The sequence below is a fragment of the Cheilinus undulatus genome, linkage group 14 (genome assembly GCF_018320785.1).
Source record: "Cheilinus undulatus linkage group 14, ASM1832078v1, whole genome shotgun sequence".
NCBI classification, from domain to species: domain Eukaryota; kingdom Metazoa; phylum Chordata; class Actinopteri; order Labriformes; family Labridae; genus Cheilinus; species Cheilinus undulatus.
Genome location: NC_054878.1, coordinates 31,574,599 through 31,602,237, shown reverse-complemented (window position 1 = coordinate 31,602,237; position 27,639 = coordinate 31,574,599). Strand labels below are relative to the sequence as shown.

Here is a 27,639-nt window from a genome sequence, read left to right as displayed (position 1 = left end):
GGGCTGAATTTTCTGATTTAATGAATCGTTTCTAAAATGTCAAATGGAGTTAAGCAAAGACATTTTTTTTGGTTATAGGCACTTGCATTTGATGATTTTTGACTAACTATTAAAAAGCAGAAAAATACCTTTGTCAGGTGAGACCTGTTAAAATAAGGCAACCTGGTAGCCCAGATATTACAGGACTGGACTAATGTATAAAAGAGCACAGAGTGCAGAGTCCCCCAGGTTAGTTAGAGCATCCAACACTGAATTCCCTGAAATCTGAAGGATATTTATGCAACAATTTGTGGAGAAAAACATTTAAAATAATAGCAAACAAAAACCCCTCACTGGAAAAATTCAGACTTCTTGAGGCCTTAATTTTTAAATGTGCAATTTAAGACCCTCAGGAACCCTGTTTGAAACATTTTCATGGGTGATTAGCCTTTTCTCACATTTTCCATGCATGCTACATGACTGGAAAACTGGTCAATTGTTTTCCAGGTCATGGGGACCCTGATAATAACAGATCTGTGGAAACACACCAGAGATGTCCTTTCTCTTAGAATAACTTTTATTTATTTTACTTTATAAAGAGGTCTCCAAGAAAGCTTTCGGATAAAATTTCTATACTCTGATACAAACAATTTGTGAATAATCTATGTAGACAGTGGGATATATGTTTGACAGGGGAGGTCAGAAATGTATTTTAGGCATTGACAGCAACAAAAATGTCTGACAGAAAGACACAAGTCTTCCGCACAGATAAAACATATCAGGTATCAGATCTGAAATGGCAATGATTAAAATGTGCATAAAACCAATGATGGCAGTTGAAGAAAATGTTTTCTCGTTTGGCCACTTGTTGCTCAGAGTGACGTCAACACCGACTCATATTAGCTGTTGACAAAGAGTCCCCTGGCCAGGGGATGACACTAACACGATGGCATGACCTGTGGTGAAGATGTAGGCTGGAATGAGTGGGGGGAAACCTGTCGCACACATACAGGCTGATGTCATTTTGGAATGATGGGGGGGGGGGGTGGGTCATATTTGGAGTTATTTTAGGCCATGATGATTATTTATCCCAGGGGATTCTTGAACTCTTGATTAAGAAAAGGGGCAGCCTTGATTTTCTTGTCGGTGACACTGCTGTTATAGTCGACTAAATGATGGTTTATAATGATTAAATAATGGCAGAGACATGTAGAAGAACAGCTATCTGCTTGGCATTTGATATTAGTTAGGTGGCACTGAGTGCAGTGTCATGTTCACGGTTTCAGCAGGCGTCTTCTGGGGCCTCTTGTTGCTTTCTTCTCAAGAAAGGGCAGGTGCAAAGTTACAAAGGCAAACACTGCTCTCTAGTGGGGATTCAGTATACAAACATAAAACAGCAAGGGGGCATTTAAGGGCTTTAGCAGGCACAAAGTACAATCATAACAGAGAAAAGAAATGAAGAAATAAAGCGTTTTTTTTTTGTGGAAAATCTACAGATGCATCATCCATAAGTTACTGTAACATCAAATAATATCTGTGAAGAGTTCAACTAGAAAAAAATGAAACTTTACAATGGGGTTAAAGTGTTGACAAAGCCTCTAAATGATCAAATCTCAGGAGTCCCTGGTAGCAGGGACTGTAATACTGATCGCTGCGTACTACAGCAAATGACTGTTGCATAACACCACATTTGGTAATATTACAAGCCTTTGAAAAACTTCCATGTGCCAAGGATGTTTCAGCAAACAAGCATGGCATGTGGAGCTTGAAGAGATTCAAATTCTGCTCTGAAAGCTTTGGCAGATCAAGTAAGGGAGGGTCTGTTATCACACATTTATGAACCAGCGTCATCAGGACGAGTTAAATGTTCTCAGACCATTCAGCTCTACATGTCCCAAATATTTTTTGTAGTTGTTTTAGAGGATGCAGCGGGAGCATCCTTTCCTCCTCAGTCGTCCGTCTTTACAGCCCAGTTCGGCTCTTTGAATAAACTGCCAGAGGATGGACTTTTAATCTCAGCAGAATTCCTCTCCTCCTTTGGAGGACGCCGGCAGGGTAAGGAATCACAAGCAACCGGTTGTGAGGAATCAAACCTCAGAATTTGTATGTTGCTGTGTACCGTATTTAGATTGGGCGGGCGAGGTTGGAGGGGGAGAAAGAGTGTACCATTTTCCTGGCTGTCGCTCAAAAAAATAAAAAAAGCTCCTGAAGTCTGAGCCCTCGTCGGCCAGGTAACCCAAAACCTGGAGTGGGGAGTCAGCGTGGGATATGGGGAGAGGAACAATGTGGCTCTTTGTGCGAGGCGGGCAGAGAAAACAAACCGTTTCCCCTGGAAAGAGATCATGTTCAGGCTCCATCTGAGAAGACCACACAAGGCTGATCTAAGCCCTGTCTGCTGTGGATTGCAAGGAGAGGAGGAGGAGGAGGAGGAGGAAGAGCACACACAGCCACACTTTGGGTCAATGTCACACAAGGTCCAAAATGCTCCTCGTGAAGCACTTTAATAACCACAACAACACACCAGCTAGAAATATTCTTTGGTCCAACACAGAGTGACTGTGACTGTGTCGTTCTTCCCCGTCTTTGATTTGTGATATTACGGCCATCTGGACAGCTTCCTGGATTGGCACCCTGCTGGTCTACAGGCAGAGCAGCACTCTGGTGGGCTGACAGGCTGAGGGACTGGCTTGAGGGTGTTAGCACTGGCGTTGTCCACAAGAGGGCGTGGCACTGAATCTGGCACCGCCATACAGTGTTAAACAGGGAGTCTGTTCATCAGGAGGAGAGAGGGAGAGCAAAAAGAAACAGAAAAAGTGGTGAGATGTTGGAGATTCTTGGCTGATTCTTTTAAATTTACATATCTAGCATATCTTATTACCACCCACTCCTTTTCTGGACACTCATTCCTTAATCCACCCTTCATAAACAGGGAACGAGGCTTTTAGTCATGTCAACACTCAGATAACTGTCGCACAGGGCACAATCAAACCAAGAACATCTGGCCTCTTTCTCCCTCACACACCAACACAGACTTTCATTCAAACACACATGTAAGGGCCAAACTAGGGTTCTGTACTCCCTCTGTCCCATTGCGTTTTAGTTTCAAACGCTCAGCGAATACCCATGTGGTGGGATCGGATTACACGGGGCTATAAAATATCCCAAATAAAGGCAGGGAAAGCTGAGACGAGTAAAAAAAAAAAAAAAAAGAGCTGTTTCCTGAGGTGAAATCCTCCAGTTGGCTGCAGATTCTGTCAGAGTGGGAGATTGTTTAAAAAACTTTTAGCACTGGAGACAATGGAACAGGACAGGCTCAGAGGTGGCAAGCTAAAGTCATTCACATACAGCAGCCAGCTCCCATTACACAAAACGCAGGGCCATAAATCCGTCTGCACGACACAAGCAGCATGCTGTGATTTCATATGTATTGGTTACTAAGGGGATGCATGAAACCACAACAAATGACAAAGCATTAAGTGGGAACTCATTTGGTGAAAGGGGATCTTGTAACTTAGACACAAAACATCTGGGGTATAAGATAAAGGTTCATGTTGTGCTTTTCCTTCTCTATCGTCATTTAAAACATAATTATTAAGCCGACCTGTGGCCTTTGGAAAGGGTAATGGAGAGAAAAGTGAGCCAGATGAAATCCAAACCATCCCAATAATATCAACGGATTAATCTCAGGGCATACAGTAAAATGGTAACGTGATCTCATTATGGCAAGATACCAGCGGGTGAGGACATCGGGTGGTGTTACGGCCATTTGGACAACCAATCAGGCGAGTGAAATCAATAGGGCCTTTGATTGGTCCAAAGTGAGGAGGATTTTCTGCTGCACTCTTAACAACAACATCTGGTTGGCAGTGGATGTCAGTGCTGAGTGAAACGAAGGAAGCGGATGGAAAGCAAGTAGCAGAGAGTTCTGAATGCATACACGGGAGTCGAGACAAGCCAAAGTCAGAACAGGGTGTCATTATGACATGTGTAATGGGAATGCTCTCATTGTGCCCCTTAGGCCCAGAGCTCTATCACAGCAGAGGGTTATCTCACATATCACAGCGCCTTGTAGTCTCCCTAACAATCACTTCTGTCTTTGTAGTGACCTCAGAGACATGTCTAAATGAGGACCTGGCTGAAGACCTTTGTGGTAGGGCGTTCTGCTGCAGACCTCTACAATGGGGCGACCTTGGCTGTGGGGTGGGAAGTGACATACATCACCTAAGCCTGAATTAGAATGAGTGATAAGTGGCTATTGTTCACAACAGCAGAATCTTATGAATAAAAATGGAAAATTTACAGAGGGTAAATTTTAATTTAACCCACCACATTAAGAAAAATCCAAAGAGGGTTGGGGTTAGGCACCCAAACCCAAATGGTTAGGGTTAGGGGGATAAAATTCAAAATAACACAACACAAACTAAGGTAAAACCCAACAAGGGTTAGTGCATCACTTCCTGCCCCACAGGTGAGGATGCCCCATTGTAGAGGTCTACAACAGATTAGCCCAAAACTGCCATAGAGGTCTGCAGCCAGATGCCTCTCGTCCTGTCTGTGGGGCACTAATGATTATGTCGCACCCCATGTACCAAGGCTATTTTCCTCCAAGTGAGAAGTCCAGATTTAAGCCCTGTGTTTCTTTCCCTGGTTGCCTACTCTATTAAAATGTCCTTTAATACAGGATAAAAGCCCCAAAAGAAATAAAAAAGAAACATATCTGCACTGTCTCACTGTCCATACTGAAAAGAGGGGCAAATTTGATCCCCCTCTGGCTCTTCCCCCTTGGTCTGGGCGTCAGGTTGGACAGACCATTGGATAACCTCAAGGTCATGGTTTTGATTCAGCGGCAGCCATCCGTTCTTGATTCTCCGACTATCTCATTCATTGCAAACTTTTTTGAACCAGATGTACCATTAAAATCTTTCAATCCTATTAAAACAGACAAGCACTCATGTATCAATGAAAAACTGATTCTTAAAAACTGGCAGCAAACAAAGCATTGTGACCGGCAAATAGTGGTGAAGTGATCGCCTTTCAAAGTGACTCTCACTGCCTGTGCCCTCCACCTCCTTCCCCTGTTGTAACCCTAGAGCCCCGAGGAGTGCCAGGTTACTGGGATTCTCTCTCTTTGGCGCCATGCTGTTTAGTGATCACGCGCATACTGTGAGACCTGTGATTAAGCTTGCACTGTTTGTGTCAATGTGTATATGTGCACACTTTCCTATCCTTAAACTAAGACTTATTCAGGGTTAAAATATTAAATGTTCTTAAGTGGCTCAAAGTTCAAGCTTCAAAGATGTGTACATGCAGTGAACATTTGTGTGGGGTCCAATTTAACTTAAGTGACTTTTAAATGCTTTTCCAAGGCCTTGACAAAAGTTGGGAGGGCAGAAAGTAAAGCAGAATAAAAAGAGGAAGCTAGTTAGGGCTTTTAACCCCAACAATAACGCGTTAACAGATTCCAAAAGCTGATCAGAGCCAAGCCAAGGAGGCAAATGTTTTCCAAAAGCAGGTGCAGTGTGACTGATCCCATGGTTATCAGTTTGTATAAGTCAATCATGTCTGTTGAGGGGTTAGGGTCTTTCAGGGGCCCAGCAATTTTCTTTCCATAATTCAAAGTAGAATAACTTTTTTGAAAAACCCGTCATCTAGCTTTGGAACACAACTAGCAATCAAACATTTCCTGATAACATTCCCTGGCTAATATTACTTTAGTTAGCAAGTACGCAAACAATAGGGTTGAGTATCATTTGGGTTTTTTCTGATACTGGTGCTAAAGCAATACTTTTTAACTGGTGCCTGAATCAATACTTTGAGAGTGTGTGTTCATAGTTTGCAGAGAATAAAAGCAGTCTGGGTATCGTAAATGATTTGCAGAAATATCTTGAACAGATGCCAGTAGAACATGGGAAAAGAAAAGGAAATTCCATGACATATTTCTTGCCTTGGCCACATTGGAGTGGAAAGGTACTAAAATGAAGTATCGACATCCGTGTTGTAAATTGGTCCGGTAGGTATTGGATATGTTGGTACTGGTACCATGTTGGTGCCGGATTTTGATACTCATCCCTAGCTAACAAGTTGTTTGTTCAAAGCTTATGTGAGGTTAGTTAAGCCAATCCTCTTGTACTCCGTAAAGAAGATGACAGTTGCCACCTTTAACGAATGCCTTATTGGTTTTGTCATGATTTGGTACTTTTAGTGTGCTAGCTAATGTTAGAATTTGCCAGCTAGCTTAAGTTTTTCTAGCAATGGTAGCACATCTTAAAAAGGCTTCAACATTGTAGTGTTTGTTGGTTTTTGATGTATTGTCTTTACTATAGGGCATTCTTTATTAGATGTCAGATTTTTGGCAAGTTGTAAATATTAGTACAAATGCAGTAGCTAGTGTTAGCTCTGGAAAGTTGGATAACAGCCACAATAAGGCTTTACAAAAAAGGAGTAGAAGAAAAGGAAACGGTTAAACTATAGCTGATAGTGCAAAACAACAGTACACAATTTCGGACAACACTGTTGAGACTAGTGCTGTGCACCGCATTGAAGCATACTGCAGTTAAGTGTACTAATCAAAGTATGTGATTTGGAACACATTGGTTGTCTTATCTCAAAGTATTGTGATCTTTTCAGTTGCTGATAATCTGGAAGCAGTTGATTGATAACAACTATCAGAGCCTCTAAATCAGGGGTGTCCAAACTACAACCTGCAGGCCAACTGCGGCCCACGGCCCGTTTTTATTGGCCCGCTGTACATTCTAAAAATAAAGCAAAATGAAGCTTGTGCTTGACTGTATTGTACTTCTTAGTTTCGAGACTAGGTGGTGTAGCTTTGTTGAAGAGGTAGCTCATCACTCAAAGAAGTGTTGATGGGTGATGAAACATGACAGAAGCAAAGAAACGCAGGATAAAAAGTGAGTGCAGAAACTTTCAGGCACGGTGGGAAAACAAATATTTCTTCACTGAGGTCACGGAGAAGTGTCTGTTTAATCTGTAATGAAACCGTTGCAGTTATGAAAGATTATAACGTTCGACGACACTTTAAAACGAAGCAACATTCTTACACCTCATATACCGGTGCCAAGCGAGAGCTGAAAGTTAAGCAGATTACCGCCAGCTTGCTAGCTCAGCAAAAGCATTTTTCCGGGCCAACAAAACTCAAGAAAATGCCACAACAGCCAGCTACGAGATAGCTCATCTCATTGCCTGTCATGGTAAGCCTTTCTCTGAGGGAGACTTCATAAAGCAGTGCCTCACCAAAGTCGCAGAAAAAATATGTCCAGAGAAAATGCAGGACTTCAACAATGTTAGTATGTCTAGGAACACAGTTGCCCAGCGAATCAAAGACTTGTCAGCTAACTTAAAACAACAAATTTCAGACAAAGCCTGTGCTTTTGATTTTTACTCCATCACATGTGACAAGAGCACCGATGCCACAGCTCTTAATCTTTTAACGAGTAGTTGACGACAACTTTGCTTTACAGAGGAGCTGCTTGATCTGATGACTTTCAAAGGCACAACAACAGGTAAGAACATTTTTGAAGCCGTGTTAGCGGCTTCACTGAAGAATAAACACCACTTTCTCTCCTTACCCGACTTCTACCGAAGCTTGGAAAAGGAAAAGTTTCCTCTGATGACACGCCACGCAAAAAGAATAATGTGTCTGTTCGGCTCAACTTACATATGTGAGCAAACATTTTCCTTGATTACTTTGAACAAAAGCAGACTGAGAACTAATATAACAGACAGCCATCCCTGTGATATCCTTTGCATCTCAACATCCAAACTTGCTCCAGACGTGCCAGGCATCCTCCAGTCAAAAGCCCAGCATCACTGCTTCTACTGAATGCAGCCCCGCTCCCGTCATGGGTGAGTTAAAATATATGACACCCAGTATTTATGTGTAAAAAGCCATAAATCTTAATAAAACAAATTTGACAATTAGCTAAAAGAAAGAAGGTAGTATATTCTAATTGTATATAATCCTTCCTAATTATTTTATTTGTATAGGCTCTGAGTTAATTTGTAAACTAACATCTGCTGAGAAGAAATTGCTGACATGTTTATATTTAACATCAGGGTTAGTGAACATGAATAGTGAAAAATTAACTACCAAAATAAAGACTCGATTCATAGCGCCCTGGTGAATAAAGACAATGGATTACAGAAGAAAATAGCGCTAATCAAGCTCATTTGTTCCTTTTCCTGCTCCGTCTTTGGTCCAGTTCAGAAAGCAGATGGCTCTGATCATCTTTAAGTACCATCACTACTATAAAGTTACACAGCTTCCTGCAGTTTGCTCTTGTTTTGAGTCTGAATGTGGAGATCAGCTGTCACCATTTTTTCATCCTAACCAGGGAAGATCTAGAGGGGAAGGCCCCTCTTCTGATTGGCAATCCCAAAATCCTTAACAGTTATGAGCTTTTTATTTTAAAAAGCCATTAATGGAAAGCTGTGATGTAGGATATTTTCTATGAATATATTAAACAGTTTACCATTGGATTCAATGTCTTTAACACGTTATAAATGAGCTTTCTCAATGTGGCCCAGCCAGCCTTCAATTCCTCTGCATGTGGCCCTCGGTGGAAAAGGTTTGGACACCCCTGCTCTAAATCTATGGCGAAGATATCAGAGCTTCACATTCCAAGTGAAACCCAACAAAAAATTGATGCCACAGAAGTCTTATGTTATCTATACTTTTCCTAGTCATATATATGAATCTCTCACCTTCTTCCTCTACTTATTCTGATCACGGATTCGTAGGCATCGCCTCTTCAGAGCTGGCTCCATGTCTCCAGAACTGGGAATATTTGCAGGGCTCCTCAGGCTACCCTTGTCCCTGAGCTTGGGCAAGAGCAACGGGGTGGTGGTACCACCCATCTTTGGCGCTGTTGGAAGGGCATAGGCATGGTCCTCATCAGGAACATGGGGGTCCTCTCCTACCTCCCCAACTATTGCTAGGGGCTCTTCTGACTGACTACCTGTACCCTCAACCCTTACTGCACCAACCACGGAGCACTTGTTCTCTTTAATGGCCTCCAGCTCACTGACTGCAGGGTCAGGGGTTGATGCTGGCACTCTCTGGGTTAAGGATGAGTCTGGGCTTGCCGGTGTTGAGGAGGTCGTTCCATTTGGACCATGATCCTGAGATATCAGGGAAGAGGATGGGGCATCCATTGGATGACTGCTCCCATTGGGGCTGGTTGGCGTGTTTGAAAGCGGAGAGTGGGAGTCCTGTTGGTGGTAGAAGGTGTCATGTAAAGGGGACTGAGATAGTGGAGGGGTTGGTCTGATAATATTGTGGAGCCCTGATCTGGTACCTTGCCCCACTCCTGACTCCCCGAGCCCTAATACATCAACCACTCCATTGGCACTTGTTCCCAGTTTTACTTGGGTCCTTTGAAGAACCCTTTGGATGACCTGTCGCTCTGACTGGTGCTGCTTATAGTCTGTCAGGCCCTCTGACTCTGGGGCTGAGCTGGGGGAGTCATTGTACTGTGCTCTAGGAGAGGATGTATCACTGTGGGGGGTGGATGCCGGGGATGGGAATGACCTTTCTGATTTAACCCAATCAGTGCTGGGGTCACTTGGTGAGTTTCCACCCAGTTTGTTGGCTATCAATCTGGTACTCCCCTCAGGAATCCCTGGTGTTGGCGGCCTTGTAGCCCTGGATCTACCCCTCTCTGTCCCCTCTGGCACAGGCTGGATTACACTTGGAGTTTCTAGGGTAGCCTTTGAAGGGACTGGAATGGGAATAGGAATGGGTATAGGGACAGGAAGTGGGACAATGATGGGGTAAGGCACCAAGACAGTGGGCTGAGGCAGAAGAGGGCTGAAAGAGGGAATACCATAGTTCATTATTGGAGGCATTGGGACAGGACCTCTTGGCATCATGTTCAAGGGTGGGGAGTGTAAGCCAGGGAAGTATGCTCCTGGGAAAGGGTGCATCAGTCCAGGGGGATTCATGGATGAGGAGGTGGGGGGTTGCAAGTGAGGAGAATGGGGAGGTCTGTGGATAGGACTTGAAGAGGGCGCTGGGTTTCTGGGAGGATTGGCAAGGGGGCTTTTCAGGCCCTGAGCATGAAGAGGAGGCCTGATGAACGGTATGGGGATCTGAGGTACTGGTGGATGTTCCAGAAGAGGACGAGGAGGTGGTGGAGGATGAAGGGAAGTAGGATGGGGTGATACCTCAACAGTCGGGGGCTGTGGAGGAGGCTGGATGGGTCTCTCCAGTGTCCTCAACCCAGATACAGTGACCTTGGAATTCGAAGAGGAAGCCTCTGAGGGGGAGATAGAGGTGGATTCTGCCGATCCAAGGATTGGTGCAGGCACTTTGGGGGAAAGGTTTCTACGACGAGCTTCTCCTGCACTGCTGCTGTTCCAAGAATCAGGAGTGAGTAGCTTTTGGCCTCCCAAACTGTTCTCTGCCCTCCCTTCCTGGCTGGATCTACTGGGGCTGGAGCTTGTGAGCGCTGCACGAGCCTCTCTGTAGAAAACATCCATCTTGTACTGATTCAGACACTTGGTGCTGCAGAATTGGAGTCGTTCTTCACCAGAGCCGAAGTCCAGGTATTCTTTAGTGTGGCGGACATGCTTGCACCAATCACATACCTGTGGCACAGGGGAGAGAGACTGTGGAGGGTCATTGAAGGAACAGATCCTAGCTTAATTGTTTTTTTTGCACAAGTATAAAGTAATGTGATGTATTACAGCTCATTTAATCTTATTTTATGTCATATTCATGGGAAAACAAAAGATTTATTTGTAGTGTCTTCTTACTCTGACATTGCTGTTTATCTTCAACACCAGTCTGGGCGAGTCCTCCGTATGAGGGTGCTGAGGAGATCTCTCACCATGGAGGTCTTCATCTCTGGCCTGATAGGGGAAAACCACAATGTGACACATTTGACAAGAAACACTGTGAAGCGGTTTATCAGACCTCCTTTGATAGATTAATCTCCTATTCATGAATGTAGCAGCACCTGCCTGAGCTAAAAATACTTCACTGAGATCATCCTGTGGTTTTAAGTTAATTTTTTAGTCCTCAAGGTAGGAAAACTTCTGAACTCCTAAAGATCAGCCTGACAAAAGGGAATTAATGTGTTGTGAAACAATCAAGACTCTTCAACCAAAGAAAGAGATAATGCAGGTCATGGCTTGTCATTTTATTAATGACCTTGCCAGTATTAATATAGGAAATTCCTCTTGATTTATGTAAGCTGATCTGCTGTGGATCGGAGTGCTCCCCCATTTCTGTGACCCACTGAGTCGTGTTGAGTTACGAAACATGAGGCAGCTGAAGGTAAGGTATGCACTGAAAGTGGACACCTCGCCCCAGGCCTCCTGGCTTTCCTCTCAGACAAGCAGCGACAAGCCAACGGCAACGCTTTCCTCTCTGCCTTCGAAAAACTAGAGGGCTTGTTGCACACAGTCTGCTCTGCCTTCCTTTTTTGTCTCTGTTGTGAGAGTAAAACCTACCCCAGTATAAACAACAGTGAGGGCGAAAGGTGATGAAGCGGCTGTCACACCGCACATCTAAAGAGGGTATATCCATGTCAGAATGGAAGGTGAAAAATCGTAGAAATGCGCACCTGAGCGGTTCACCAAAGTTGTAGATTTTCTGTCCTGCAGACCAAAGCCACTTAATGGCAGGGCCCTTCTCCATTAACATGAAACTGATACTAAGTGTCCTCTACACACTTTGACCTTCCACCCACCATTCCTACACCAGCGCCTCAATAATAACTAAAAAGTTTGTTCTCAAAGATACCCCTTCTTAAATTCTAGTAAATTAAACCATCAGTTATGACCTCACAAGATCAGGGGTATCTTGTTTTGAAGGTCTTTTTACCTGCCAAAGACTGATGATGCCTGGGTCATGTTTACAGAGAGTGAAACAGCTGGTGTGCATGTGCATGTATATACACTAGTGTCTGACAGTTAGCTGAATTCATCACATTGAAATACATCTACAGGTCACATATGGCCATACAGATATCAGGATTTTCAACATCTCACCAAAAAATTAGAATCCCAACAGACAAATAACTATTTATGTGTACTTTACACATCCTTCCATTACCACTGACCTTATTGCGTTTGAAGTAGGCCCGTCTGCAGGCAGCAAAGCACTTCTCACTGCAGAAGCTCTTCAGCTCAGAGCCCATACACAGAGAGTAGCGCTTCACACCTTCCTTCTGGCACCAAACACACACTATCTGCACATTTTGTACATCTTCCACTGAAAGGGGAAAAGCAGACAAATAAGTGTGAGGTTCAGTAATGAATGCATTACTCCTCTGTTTGTCAAAACAGTTCATTTCAGGAGGCTCTGAGGCTTTTTGGGTTTACATATTGTTATGTGGTTAGACTACTTTTAGCAATGTTTTATTTCAAAAGTCTTAATCTTACTATTTTTTAATAATAATGACTATTTGAAGCATTTGTAAACAGACAGAACTTAGTGATTTTAAGTGCTCCAAATGTGTGACAATGTAATCAAACACTAGGTCAGGAGACAATAGTCAGCTTTATCTCTTAGGATAGAAACTGATCCTTTATGTGGCTATCTGATAAAGTATGTTTACACAATGTCAGTACGTTAGAGAATTACAGGATTTTGGCCCTCAGCTGGAGGGGCTCCTGAGCTTCCTATGGGATATACCCTACCACGAACTAATTAAAGAAGCCTTGAGTAATAATCTTTAAGTGCACCCAGAGATCTTTTCTCTGCACTGTTGCTCTGTGCATTTATCAAGCTGTGAATCTGTAGATACATCGGCTGTATTTGTGTAAGACTCACTAAAACAACACGAGAGATGCAACAGTTGTATTATATCTAGAGTTTTAGTTTTTATATCAATATTTGGCAAACAAAATAAAAAGCGTACCTCTTTATGTATTGCGCATAAAACTTTTTTTGGAATAGCTGAACAGACCCAGAAATTTTGAGAACTGTCAGAACAACTGTTAGTGTTGCAGTTTAAATACTCAAGAGCAGCAAAGAGTATCATTGCAAGCCAATAAAGCATCAGCATTATCTTATGAGGATTTAGTGAGCTGACTCATGCTGAGCTGCCCCTTGCAATATCTTAGATTGTAAAGTTTTGACTAAGAGCATAGCTTTTTTTTCTCAAAATAATGGTGAATCAATGTGTGTGGGTATCACTCATTTCCTAGCGTACTTTAAAAAGAAGCTAATCCTTTACTTATCTCTGGAAAGACAATAAGATATTGCAACTTTTTCTACAGAAATGATAAAGCATATCGTATCTTATTGCATTGCGTGGCATGGCATTGCGTCCCATCGCATCAAATCGTTTAATTTTGGGCAGGCCTGCCCACAGACTTGGCTGGGCCCCTGACAAACCAAGTGAATGGGCCCTCATCAGTTGTGATTTTTTTTTTTGATAATGTCAATGCATGTGTGTTGGATCAGCAGCACTGATGCAAACATCTTGGCTAACAGTTACTTCACTTCAGAGCTGAAAAGTGTGCCATGGTATCAATTAGGCTCTGGTATTCAAATTACTTATTCGTGCCACTTTTTAATCCCTTTTCAACACAGTTTCGACCTCTTTACGCTATATTTTCCCACATTAAACCAATTTTTATCCAATTTTTGTCGCTTTTAACTGCTTTTCACCATTTACTGCCTATTTTTGTTCTTGTTTTTTTTCTTAGCCCATTAATGCTGCTATTATCCCGTTATTGCCCCTTTTAACCAAATTTTGCCTCTCTGTAACCAGTTTATACCACTTTATGTCAGCCAATTTTTGCCACTTTTAACCAACTTTTGCCCTTTTTTTCATTTTGCAATTATTTCATTATTTTCCCCCAAAGTTATTTCAGTTCACTCCACTTTATTCTCTGGCACACTGACGTTTGAGCTTATCATAGCTTTGTCATGAAATCTGCCACTACATTCCAAATGTTTTAGTCAATATGCCAATCCACATTGCTAACACTAGCAAATGCAAACCCCTTTCCTGTTTTAAGATAAGGGGTTTACATTTTGATAAAGGCTATATTGTAATACAGAACTGTTGCTTTTATAAGAGTGTATTCTATTCTGGTTAAATATAACGTATGGTTATCACAACCTAACTTTACTATGGACCACGATTTTCCTGACCTCCATGGGACCCCAGTTTGATTTGACCCCAGAAAGCTCTCCCCTTTGCCCCCCTTATGGATAGGCTTGATGTTGGGTCTTATCATGCCGTTTTGTACCATATCAAGTACTACTGTATTGTGTGGTATTGTATCATATCAAATTGTATCCTATTATATCGTATTGCATTATCTCATATTATATTTTGTCAATGGCATTATAATATTATATTTTATTATAATGTAATATATAATATATAATAGTATTTTTTTTATCAAATTATACTTTATCACGGCATATCATGCAGTATCATACGGATTATATTATTTTGTATGGTATTTTGCTGTGCCATAATTTATCGTAAGGTATCATAACCAGGTGTGTTATCCTATAAATCCTGCCCTGCCATGCTTTGCTGTATTGTGACTAGAAGTTAGATTCTTTGCCCAAGATTGGCCTGAAGTAGAACTGGGGTTACAGGAACTGGGTTGGGCCAGGATCCCTGTCCCTCTATTCAGGTCCAGGCCAGAAGAGAGGGACAGACTTGAGAGCAGTCAAAGAATCCTGCCAGACATACCAGGAAAGTTATATTGCTGCTGAACAGCAGCCCAGGACACTGCTTCAGTACAAAGCAGTGACTGCAATACTACAAATGTGCAATATTACAACTGAAATATTCCCACCTCCATACACACCCGGTTCATACTGCAACAGTCAGGACATTGTTTATCTCTTTTGTATATTTGTATTTGTATAGTGTACAGTGATTTTCTAAAGTCTATTCTTATTCTTTTCTATTTTAAACCCGGGACCTCAGTATCTAATGTCTTTCGTGTCATGTGTCACATGCTGCAGAATGTCAGTAAAGCTTTTAGAATCTTGAATTGAATCTTTAATCTAACCCCAGATTTTTAATTTTGCCCATTTTTCTTTGCTAAACCCAGAACAACTTTGCTTGGTGCAGACCCACTTCACAAAGTCCAAGAATTTCTGCAAAGGTCAACTTGTCACATTTCTCAAACTAAGAAGTCTTTTGAAACTACACTCAAACAGGTATATTTCATAAATATTAGATCTTTTTTTAAATGTAGATGTTAAAAAGTGGAACTGTGAGTCTGCCCCACTCTACAAGCACACAGTGTAGTTGGGGGCAAGTGAGGTGAGGGAGAGGGAGCACAGTGCACAGTTACACACAGTTGGAAGAAAAAGAAGCAAATACCCAAATTGATCACATGATCGAATGCACTTCAGTTTACGTATGAGGTGAGTAAAGAGCAGTACAATCTGTAGATGCTCTCTAAAAAGCTTATTTCATTCAGAACCCAGTGATCTTATCAGCCAATCATCTTTACAGCTCTGTTTATCATAAACAATACTTATGCCATGTCAATAGTACAGGCTTTCACGTTGTGCGCATTAGGATCTCATTTGAATAGATTTCTGTCATCAAAATGACAAAATTGTATTTCAAAACTTTATTCATAAGAGCCAATTAATGAAAAAAAAGTCTGGTTTGAATTGTTAATTAATAATTACAGTTAATTGGGCTGGATGGGATGGGTTTGGCTTGGGATGGGATGGCATTTTTAGACTTGATCTAAGTTTTAATTGTAACATATTTGTATTAATGTATCATATTGTAAAACAAAATGACTTGTAAAAGATAATCTGATGCTGTTTGAGTATTGTTCAGGAGCCATAGGGAAACACAGTAACCCTTATTTTGATTCATGACCCTCCACCCTGACTTCTTACACATAACTCCAACACTGGTAATCGATTATTATTTCCTTATGTGTAACATGAGACAGAAGATGATGCTTAAGGCCAAAATCACATCTTTTAATGTGTGGGTCCATATCACACTACCTGCTGATGGCTTTATAAGGGGAACAATGACGGGGGCGCTCTTGTGCTCTTTGGGGGTGGTCAGGGATGAGCTTGTTGATGAAGAGGATGGTGAAGATAAGGGGACACTGGAGGACTCTCTCTCTCCACTCTTCATGGCAAGGACTGAGTGGCCAACCTTGGTTTCCATGCTTTTTGGCTTTGGCAATGAGTTTTCTGGAAGACATAACACAACCGTAACCTAAAGATGATTATCATGTAATGCAATACAAAAATCCGTATATGAGATACTGAAATAACAATGCCCTACATTGATGTACTTTGAAAAAAGGTAATGAAAAACAACAGATGTATCTGAATGAATGAAACTTGAGAGTATACATCTACACTATGTCTGGCAAATTTGAACAGTGACTCAATGTCTGCACTGAAACCTGCAGAACCTGTTGGAGTTAATTCAAGAAAGCTCTTCTGTAGAAGTGAAATGCCCACACCTGCCCTCACCTTTTAGCACAGACACATGCTGCCTCCTTTCTCTGTAGTTTCTTATCTCGTTGGCCTCCGAGTCTCGGAGATCTACCTTGTCGTAGCCGTACCATCCCAGCAGCTCATTCATGGTGCTTTCGGCAAACGTCTGCATGAGAAAAGAAGAAATTGCTGATTAAACTTCCATGTAAATGGATAGGGTAACTGAGCCATGGCCTGCCTTGCAAATGGGGAATTGTGAGCATACATCTTAGGGTTGTTAGTGGAACTTTTTATCCTATGTTAAACATAATCAGACCTCCCTACTCTGAATCAATGTGAGGGATTCTTTCTTAGCCTCAGCCCACTTTGGAAATGAATACGGGCACAGTGGAGTACAGTATGACGCTTTTTCCATGATGTGTTCAAGTTGTTTACTCTTGCTAAATCTGAGACGGAAAGGTTTAAAACCTAACACCAGTGTGAAATCTATGAATCATCCTTTGTTTATCTCTCTTAATTGGAAAAAAGAGGCAGAAAAGAAAACTGTTCTCCACAGATGGGATGTGTGGTCTTGCTTTTTTTTATTACGACCAGATGAAAAAAAAAATACACACACAACACAAAGGTCTCTCTCTTTATCCACCCACCTCTCTCTGTGGCTTTGGGAGAACCGGATTGGAGGAGAAACATGATCCTGAACGGGCAGAAATCAGAGCAGGACACCCTACACCACAGCAAGGTCCCACGGTTCTCGGAAATGCCCCACTCCTCTTCTCTCTCTCCAGTGTCCACCACTCTCTCTCTTTGCCCAGCTTTCCCTGTTCCTCCCCTTGTCTCTCTTCCTCTACCCTCCACCTCCCATCCTCATCATCCTCCCCTCCACCTTCCAGCCATGACACCCGACACAGCTCTGCCTCTCAGGTTTCACCCTTTTCCAGCACAGCCCGGCCTGCTGTGGCGGTGTTGTAGTGCTGTAGTACTGACTGCACATTCTTTCCCCTGCTTTCCTCACTCCGACCTCTGCTCTGCACTCGGGCCTCAAGAAGAAATGGATCTCTCCCTTGCTTGCTCACTTTTCTGCTGTGTGTGTATGTGTGTCTGGGAGAGTGTGTGGGTTGAGTGCAAGCAGTGGTATCATATCCAGCTAAATATGCCTAACGATGATTAAAGTGAGGTATCCGGTGACCAGTGCTGCGCTCGGGTCTGACGTGGAGGGAGTAGGTCCGAATGCTGTGTTGAAACAGATGTATTACAGAGACAACACTAGGCTGGACTTCAGCTGAGCAAGAAGTCAGTTTTTCTGCCTTCCTGCCTTTTTTTCTCATTTGTTCCTTTGCCCCTTCACAATTTGACTCATTTTAAAGGTGCACATCTCCAGGGTTTAACTCTACTTGTCTGGAGTGTTCCCGGCTAAAGTACCATTTATTTAGACTTCAACCTATCCGATACCAGTGCAGAGACTACATAGACATAGTTTTGTTGGAAAAACAGTGATTGCCAACATTAAGCTATATCCTAGCATTACCCAGCACTACCTTTAGACCAGTGAAACTCAACGCTTTGCTCTTGAGCCACATGTGACTCTTTTGTGATGACTTGTGACTCCTTTAAGTCTTGGAAGAATAATTAAGCATGCTATTGGCTAATCGCACTCATGCTACCATGTATAAATGGCTTTACCCTGGCTACGCTTTGCTGCTCCCTCTGCAAGCTGCTTATTGCAACCCTCCTCCACCCCAGCTCCTCCTTTGTGCTACATCTGACTTAATCAATGTCATTCTGTTGTGAGTGATGCCTGCTCTGCTCTGGGTTTACTGCTGCCTCTCTTCCTGCCTCAGGCTTTCCTTCTTTGGCATGGGAAATGCAGGAATGTGCGCTGTTGTTCCAGCCTAATTTTTTCCATGTAGGCTCACAGTAGGGCAGCCGGATCCCAAAACAGCAACATTGCCAAATATAAATAACAGCAATAAGAGCAAATTAATAACTGCTAATAAAAAATAATATTCATAACCGCAAGAAGGCCGTATGTATAGGGTAAGGCAAGGTAACATGCCAGGCCTGATTCTTAGTTACATTTATCAAATTGTACTGGTTTAGCTCAATTGGTGGAGCAAGCACCCTTAAACTGGACTGTCTTTCCCCACTCTTTCTCACGATTTTCTTGTCTCTTCAGCTCTCTTAGCTGAATAAAAGTTAAGCAGGTATTTCTGGCACAACTTCAACAACTTCCCAAGTGCAACTTTGTTAGTCCAACACATTTCGGCTTGTAACCTTCACCAGGGTCCAAGCTGAAATGGGCAGTTTTTAAAATGTAATTTTTCATGTTTACATTGGCAATGCATTGATATGTTAATTATACTGCCTGTAGGACATTTGGCATTTGATGAACACTGATTTGACTTAGAATTGACCTTGTTTGTGTTACTTATTTATTTGTATTGTGTATCCATATTCAGCTAAAAAATGATGGTGATAAGAATGTTGGTCCATATCTGCCAGCCATAAGTAAAGGCCAATATTGATACAGATACTGGTATTGCCACGTATTCTAGTGACCTAAATCTACACTGATATAGATATAGATACTGGAATTTGTCTTGTCAAAAGTCAACAGTGGTTTGTAATCAGATCTGTATATAGAGGGATGACATGCATGTCTATACTCAGCACTCATGCTGTAATGGAGTAAATTTTGTAACGAAATCTGTATTGCAACTGACAACATTGTAACCAAAGTCAACATTGGTACTGGTGCAACACTAGTTGTGCATCATATCAATGTGCAGGTGACTAATTGACTGTGGTTTTGCATTGGTGCTCTGGTGGATTACGTGGGGAATACATTGTTGTACACTTATAGTGTAAATATTGATACACCTACTGGCATTATAACTGAGACTAGTATCACTGATATTGGTTTCTATTCTGATATCTGTATTGTCATAACTCCAGTTTTGCATCCAATCAACAATTAAGGGGCAAATAAACCAAGGCATTGTACTGCTGCAGAGACTGATACACTACGCTGTACCTTATTTACTCTGTGCAGGGGGCCAGTATCAAAGCAGATAATGGTAATGCTATAGATACTGGAAAACTCCATCGCTACAAATATCTACATTTCCACTAATCCCCTCTAGTCCCAAACCAGTGGCACCAACAATGGCATTGTCACAACTCAAGTTTAGCATGAGATCTAAATGTGTATTGCTATGTTCTCCAGGAAGACTGTACATTAATGGTACTTCTCCTGCCTGCATCCAGTCCCCGTATCATTTTCTGTTTTCTTGTTAACAAAATACGTTGTTTTCTTTCACCCACCCCTCAACTTCCCACAATGTTGTTTTTGTTTCTTTCTGGCAGTTCAGACAAACATCTGCTTTGTGAGAGTGACAAGCCATATCCCAAACCACAGAGAGAGTTGCAGCCAAAGGCAACAAACCGGGGCCGACCCTGAGATTCAGCCCAGGCAGGGCTCACATCAAGCGGGGATAGCGTTTCACATGTTTTGATTAAAATTAGTTAAGTTGTAACACTACACCTCCCCTGGATATCAAGCGCTACAATCCAAACCACTTACACAAAAAGTGCACATTTCCTCTCTCACGAAAAGGCCAGAATCCCCCATCATCCCCAGAGAAACTGCATGTCTTTTTAGATTTCTGAGCTCCTGCTTGAGGGAGCATTGGGTATCCCTTACCACCGCAGTCGACAATCTCAAATAGCCAGTGTCCAAACCCAAACAAAGCAGACAATCCATGGATTAGTTTCCATGCAGTAATAGACTCATAATGGTGGGAGGAAATAATGTCTGTTACTCTGATTGAACTTAGAGCTTGTGCACTGTGTGTGCTTTACAGCAAAAGGGGAGAGTTTTCAATTCCAAGCATAAACACAATCTATCTTTAATAGGAACTTAAGCTTGCTTTGATCATATTTACCTTCTTTTAAACTGTGTGTGCTTAAGTGTTTTCCCATTGTGGGACCAAGTATAATTACCATCAGAAGGACAATAATATCCTCTTTCTTGCTTGTGAGGTATAAGGGCAAGCCTCTGTGGTACAGCAAGTGTGCAAGAGCGGGGAAGAAGTGACGCACATCTGGATCTCCGCTGGACATTAGAGTCCAGCCACAGCTGGCCTGGCATGGCGTCACTGAAAGGCGAAGGCCAACCTGGTCTTATTCGTTGAAAACAACCATAATTTAAAAAAAAAAATGTGATTCTGGCCTCTGCTTGACATTAAAGTTTATATTCAAAAAGTTTGTAAAGATTTATCCTCTCTCATGGGTGCAAACGTTTGACTAAATGCGCAACAAAAATGGTGCATCCATACATCATGTTTGCTTACATTTAAATCAGAAGGAGCGCATTCACTCAAAACAAAAACAGTGCGTGTCTGATTATTCCCAGCATTCATTTGTGCGAAGCTCACTCTCGCCTGCCTGAGTGGGAAGACTTTGCGTTCGTCCACAAGTTATGAATTGCTCTCCGGCTATAAACTCATCATCAACTCTCTCTCACCTTCATCTCCTGGTTGATCTCCCTCTTCACGGGGTGCGCAGGTTTCCTGCTGCGTTTATTTTCCGGAGGTCTCCCTTTCTCCATCTCTGGCATAGTCCTCGTCTGATTGGATCCGGTCCGGATCAGAGCTGAGTGTTAACTGGAGCCTTTTCAGAAGTGTAGCTCCAAGTGAAAGCCGTCACTCCCGGTGACAGCGGCTGTCATTCCCGGACGTTCGAGTCCCTCATCTGGGTCTTCACACCATGAGAGTCCACTGAACATGCGTGCGCGCCGGGCTGGAGGATCCGCCGCTGAACAATCCTAACTCACTTCTGCAACACCGTCACGCACCTGCAGTGAATAGAGTGGCAACTTCCGGTTACGTTTTTCAAAGTAAAGTCGAATTAAAGACTATAGTAACTTTAAATGACGACTCAATGAGACTTTGAACTCACAAAAGTTCTTAACTTTCAAATTATAAATTACATAACCTTAAAAATTAATAAATTAAAAACGTCTTTACTCACCTAACTTACAAACTTACCTAAACGCTTCCTTGGAGTTCAAAGCAGTCAAAAACAGGCATGTAAGCTATGTATATTGTTAGAAACAAGTATAGTAAGTGTCAGGATAATTTTGTCCTGATCCAGTGAAATATTTACAGAATTTGGTTTAAAGTTTTGATTAGTTTGAGCAAGGCCACCCGTACGGGGGGATATGGGGGAGAGCTTTCTGGCGCCCATGGAGGTCAGCAAAATCATGGCCCATTGTAAAGATACTCTGTAATGACAATACTCTATATTTAACCTGAATAACCACTCTTACAAAACCAACAACAACAAAAAAGAATCGTATAAAATAAAGCCTTTTTCAAAAAGTAGAGCTTTTTTCTTAAACAAAATTAGCTTTTTATACTATGTATGTTTTATGTACTTCAGTTTCTTTTTGTAATTTAATTAATCTAATTCTTAATATCATTATTATTGCCAATTTCCTTTTACCTCGTATATGTTTATCTATATTGTTTTGGGCAGAAAATGGTGAAAAGCAGTTAAAAAAAGTTTAAATAGGCAAAAATGAGCAAAGAGTGGCAAAACAGGGTTAGACAGGCTAAACCTGGCAAAAATAAAAATTGGTTAAGTGGCAAAAAAGTTGCAAAAATGCCAGATAAAGAATGAAGAAGGGGTTAAAAGGGTTGCAAAAAAAATTAAAAGTGTATAAAATGGGCTAAATGTGGAAGAAGTGCCAAAAAATGACCAGTGGTGAAAAGCGACTAAAAATTAAATGTGGCACGAACAAACGTCAGACACATAACAGCTTGACAAACTTTTCAGCTCCAAAATGAGGTAACTGTTATACAGGACGCTAGCACCAATGCTACTGATCCAACACATAAACACTGATATCTTCAATAAATCACAACTGGGGTGGGCCGATTCTCTGGGTTTGTCAGGGGTGCAGCCAATTCTGTGGGCAGGTCTGAGTCTGAGCAGTGTAATTAAAATTATGGCCTATGCCTCCATGACTATTTAACACAGAGCACAGCCTGATTTGAAACAACCCAAAATAATTATAGAGCATATGTGAAGCATAACAAGAAACAAGATACTATGTGCCAGTATAAAAGAGCAGCATATATCTTTTTTTTTTTTTTGAGCTAAAAAAAGTTATATATTTTTAAAGATATACTGTACATCTCTGGTATGTGCAATATGACGCATTTGGCTTTATTACACTTGTAAAAATGACATTCAACTCGTCACCGTCACCAACTCGTCATATTCTCAAACTTTCCACTGTTTTGTCACCCATTTCCTGCCCAACTCGTACTCTTAACATGTAACTTGACGCTGCCCTCTGCAGATTGGGAAGGGAGGGCCCACTGGATGTAACCCAACACTTGGCGCCCACCCCTCCCAAATCTCAACAGATAGATTTCATAAGGAATGCAAAGACTGTGTTTTATCTGAGGGGACACAGTACAAACACTGTACAAATACTTTTGTCTTAAAATAAAGAGATGAAAAGAGTGCACTGAGTCAAATGATACCATGACAGGGAGGCTTTCTCAGATGGCATCTGTTTGATCACTGTTTATATGTGTGTCTGTGTGTGGGCTGCACAAAATCACCTGAAAAGCCCATATTTTGCCCTCTAACTATGCCTGCCTTGGGAAAAGTACCACATGCCTGAGGGCTGGATTTACTATTATACAGGAGAGAGGTGTGTGTGTGTGTCCTGTACATGTGCACAAATGTCTTTAAACACAAACATTTGTCCCCTGGTTATTCTTGAAGGTAAAGGCCAAGCGATTTATTACCAGATTATGTTTCCACGCTGCTGATGAAAAGATGGAGAGGATCAGGTTGCATTCAGCTATATAAACACGTTATTCCAGACGAGATGGATAACTCATTATTTTAGCAGTCTCATGTTATCTTTTCTTTTCTTTTTAGATAGTAAAACATTGAACCCATAATCTTTTTTTTAGTTTAGTCAAAATGACCATCTTCTACATATAAATCCATTTCAAACTCCAATCATTGAATGAAAATAATCCATAAAGTTCTGTGTTAAAACGTAAGCAAACTTGACTTGGGTGACTCCACTGCATCCTTAAATTGCAGAACTTTCTCTGAGACACCAAACCCCATGTGTAGAGACAGACAGGTAGACAGACAGACGGGACAGCAGGGCTATTTCAGAGCCTCTCTCCTCCCTGGGACCTGTCTCCAGCCGTCCTCCATGCTCTGCTCTGGTTGGATGAATCCAGGGACCATGCTCGTGTAAACAGAAACCTGATCCAGTGTGCAGAGCTTGGGTTTCGCCCCTCCGTACAGCCGCTGATGATACCTGATCTGGCCCGGCTTTGGGAACAGAGCTTATCTGATGCCTCACAAAAGGCCCCTCACATCTGGTGCCTCTGCAGGGAGTGCTGTCCCTTTAGGTTCCTCTGGGGGTCGAGGGCGAGGATAAGAGCGTCTCACTATTCTCCAGGAAATCCACTAACACAAGCTAAAGAGGAATAGAGACAGCATAAAGTTACAATCTCCAACATCTGGAGTTAATCATAAAAATTGTCCACTTTGTATAGCATTACTTGTATTATGCTCCATGGACATATGAGTACAGTGAAAATACCCTGTCAATTAAGAAGATGATTGAGAATGTTGTAGTCCTGTCCTAACAAATGAAAACAGTATGATCCCCTGTGGTGTACAGTGATATATTTTTGCCGCTAGGGGGTGATGTCTCTCTACTCGATCAGAGTTGTTTTAACAATGACGACAGCCTGCTGTTTACTCTGCATCAAATTACATGCAAATACAGTCAGTATGCATGAGGATGTTTGTTTCCAGCCCAGCGATCAAATAAACTCACCTTTAGCCTTGCCTCACTTGGAAATACACATTTAATTTACATTTTACTGAGAACTTCTAATCTCAGTATTTTAAAATACATGATAGAATTTTCTTCAAATTCATCACCACAAGTATAATTTAGAAGCATAATAATTTAACTCATGTCCCATGCATTTCTTAAAGAAAATCTTGTATCAGCTCAAACTATATTGTTAATTAAGTAATAAAGTAAATGACTTTAAAGTGTTTTGTGTGGCTGTACCCCAATTAACAGATTTGTAAAGCTGGCAAAATGTTTTTTTATTCAGAAAACCCTAAATAGTTATCAAAAAGTGCAAAAACACAATCTAAAGGTTCCAAATTTTGCTAATTCAATTCTGGCAAAAGCTAATGCTGGCTAATAGCTACCATAATTTGCTAATATATGGCCCATCCCTGTTTTATGCTGGTCAGTGCTTATTATATACTGGTCATTGTTGGTTTGATGCTGGTGATTGTTGGTTGGATGCTTGTCATTGTTGGAATTTATGCTGGTCATTGTTAGATTTGATGCTGGTGATTGTTGGTTTGGTGCTGGTGATTGTTGGTTTGATGCTGGTGATTGTTGGTTTGATGCTGGTCATTGTTGGATTTAATGCTGGTCATTGTTGGTTGGACGCTGGTCATTGTTGGAATTTATGCTGGTCATTGTTGGTTGGATGCTGGTCATTGTTGGTTTGATGCTGGCCTATGTTGGATTTGATGCTGGTCACTGTTGGATTTGATGCTGGTCATTGTTGTTTGATGCTGGTCATTGTTGGATTTGATGCTGGTAAATGCTGGTTTGATGCAATATATTGTTGGTCATGATGTTGGTCATTGTTAGACTTGATGCTTGTCATTGTTGTTTTAATGCTGGTCAGTGATGGTTAAATGCTTGTCTTTTTTTTTGATGACCGTCAATGCTGGTAAAATACAGGTCTATGTTGATTTGACACTAGCTACAGTTGGATACGATGTTCGTTATGATGGTTAAATGCTGGTCATTGTTAGTTTGATGCTGGTTAAATGCTGGTCTATGTTGGATTTGATGTTGGTCAGTGATGGTTAAATGCTGGTCATTGTTAGTTTGATGCTGGTAAATGCTGGTTTTTATGCTCGTCTATGTTGGTTTGAGGCTGGTCATTGCTGGTAAAATAAGGTCAATGTTGGATATGATATTATTGGTCAACGGTGGTTAAATGCTGGTCGTTGTTATTCTGATGCTCGCCATCGCTGGTTAAATGCTGTTCTATGTTGGTTTGATGCTGGTTAATGCTGGCCTATGTTGGATTTGATACTGGTCAAGGGGGGTTTAATGCTGGCTTATGATGTTATAAATTTAAACTGCTTACTACATGTCTGACTTTTACAACTCTTGTAGAAAGCATTGACTTTTAAGTATTTATGATAATCGTTTACTGTACGTCTGACCTACTATCACATGTTGTTGCAGATGTGGTATCAAAAATATGTAAGACATTTCACAAATATAATAGAAGACAACCTAGCTCCCTTGACAACATTTGCTAAGTTTACATAGCATATTCTTAACTAAGTTGTGTAAATCAAATACCTTTCTACCTTGTCTGGCCATTTTGCAATGTTTAAGTCACTTTTGACCATTTTTCCTCTAATTTTTGTCTGTTCAACCAACATTTGCACTATTTAACCCCTTTTCACAAATTTCCAACCATTTTTACATTTCTATAACCGATTTTGACCACTTTGTAACCCCTTTTGATATTTGATCATGCTTTAACACTTCATCTGGTTCTCTTTTTTGGTCATGTTTTCCTGTTTAATGCATTTTTGCCACTACAAGTAATTTATTTTGCCACATTTTAACCCCTCTCACCATTTTCATCTATTTTTGTATCCCGTTTTTCTCACTTTTTAGTCCATATTTACTACTTCTACTTTTAACCTTTTTTTCCTTTTCAGCCCATTTTTACCTGTTAAACTCCTTTTTGTCACTTTGAAACATTTCCTTTGTCACATTTTAACTGCTGTTAAACTATTTACAACTGTTCTTATCTCTTTTTACCACTTTATTTCACTACTTTTCCCACTTTAAAACTCTTTTGCATTTCTTTCTTTCTCTATTTACTTATTTTAAGTTGTCTCAGTTTCTTCTCCTTTATTTTCTGGCATCCTGATGTTTCTACACACCATAGCTCAGCTACGAAATCTGACATTACTATCTTAATAGTTTAGTTCAGTGGGCCCATCCACATTGTTAACATTACTAATAAAAAGCTAATCCTGTTTTTAGGAAAGGGGCTCTATCTTTAAAAAAGGCTACACTATACAACAGCATGAATAAATAAATTTCATTTTATGTTGCTTTGATTAGATCAGTTATTAGTCAGGTTATACAAAATGTAATCATTATGGATTACCTTACAATGGACCATGATTTTGCTGACTTCCATGGGCCCCCAACTTGGCTGTGACCCAGAAAGCTCTCCCTTTTATCTACTTCATGGCCGGCCTAGCTAGCAGTATGTATTTTTTTCCGTTTTTCCCCACAACTTTTAGAAAACTGCTAGCTTGCGATGCTTTCTACAGTCTATGCTTGTAATGCTCTACAGTGACTTCCGTTTACGTCGTTTAACGGTCGTGATTGGACAGTGACGTAGATGCCTCTGGAAGCTAAGATTGATGAAATATTGGTGGTTATTAAATCTGTTTACAAATTATTTTATTAAGTAGCTCGATTTAGTGTGTAGGTGATGATAATATCTGATTGTTTATTTAGGAAAAAATACGCTCAAATTTAGGATTAGGTTGTAATCTATAATGGTTGGACTCCATATTGGACACTGGATGTCGCTGTTGCCACACTTAAGGCTGCATCCCCACCTGACAAAAGAGACTGCTCAACAGGTTGTATGAACTTTTCTGGGGAGGGGGTTCTGTGTTTACTGTATTTGTTGTCCAGAAATGTCCCATTATTGTCAATATAAGTCATATAAGTCTAAGTGGAGTGATACCATACAGAGGCAGTGTTAACAGTTGTAAATATAAAATCCCTACTTTAGCATGAAACAAGCAGCCTAACGGTTTTTTATTTAATGGTCTAAAGCTGGTCAAAGTAGAAGTAAAGTAGTCGACGCAGAGCAAAATATTGAACTAAATGAAGTGGAAACATGGGACTACGCTGAACAATCGTGCTTATGTTAACCCTATTGTAACTAATACATACACTACACAACGCATCCTTAAAGTGCGTCTACGTTTCCGCACGTTAAGCTCCTGTGGTCACACGTTCGTTTCATGGTTATTTGACATTTCTTGTTTCCATCATGTCCGGGATTCAGCCAGGACCCTATAGGTTACGTCACAGACCTGCA

The 27,639-nt window shown here is 41.3% G+C and overlaps 1 protein-coding gene across 2 annotated transcripts; it reads right to left on the bottom strand.

Moving 5' to 3' along the window:
• Nucleotides 1-537: 537 nt before the first annotated feature.
• LOC121521684 (sine oculis-binding protein homolog) lies at nt 538-21,230 on the bottom strand. Of its 2 annotated transcripts, none has more exons than XM_041805817.1 (7): nt 20,925-21,230; nt 16,439-16,568; nt 15,956-16,150; nt 12,063-12,214; nt 10,753-10,848; nt 8,701-10,605; nt 538-2,747 (listed from the first exon to the last, which is right to left on the bottom strand). In XM_041805817.1, exons 1-6 carry the CDS (start codon nt 21,015-21,017, stop codon nt 8,710-8,712), a joined length of 2,562 nt encoding a protein of 853 aa, XP_041661751.1. In that variant the 5' UTR covers nt 21,018-21,230; the 3' UTR covers nt 538-2,747; nt 8,701-8,709. The 2 variants fall into 2 exon arrangements, with proteins under 2 accessions (XP_041661751.1, XP_041661752.1); XM_041805818.1 differs by having other exon boundaries at nt 8,701-10,584.
• Between the last annotated feature and the right edge of the window lie 6,409 nt (nt 21,231-27,639).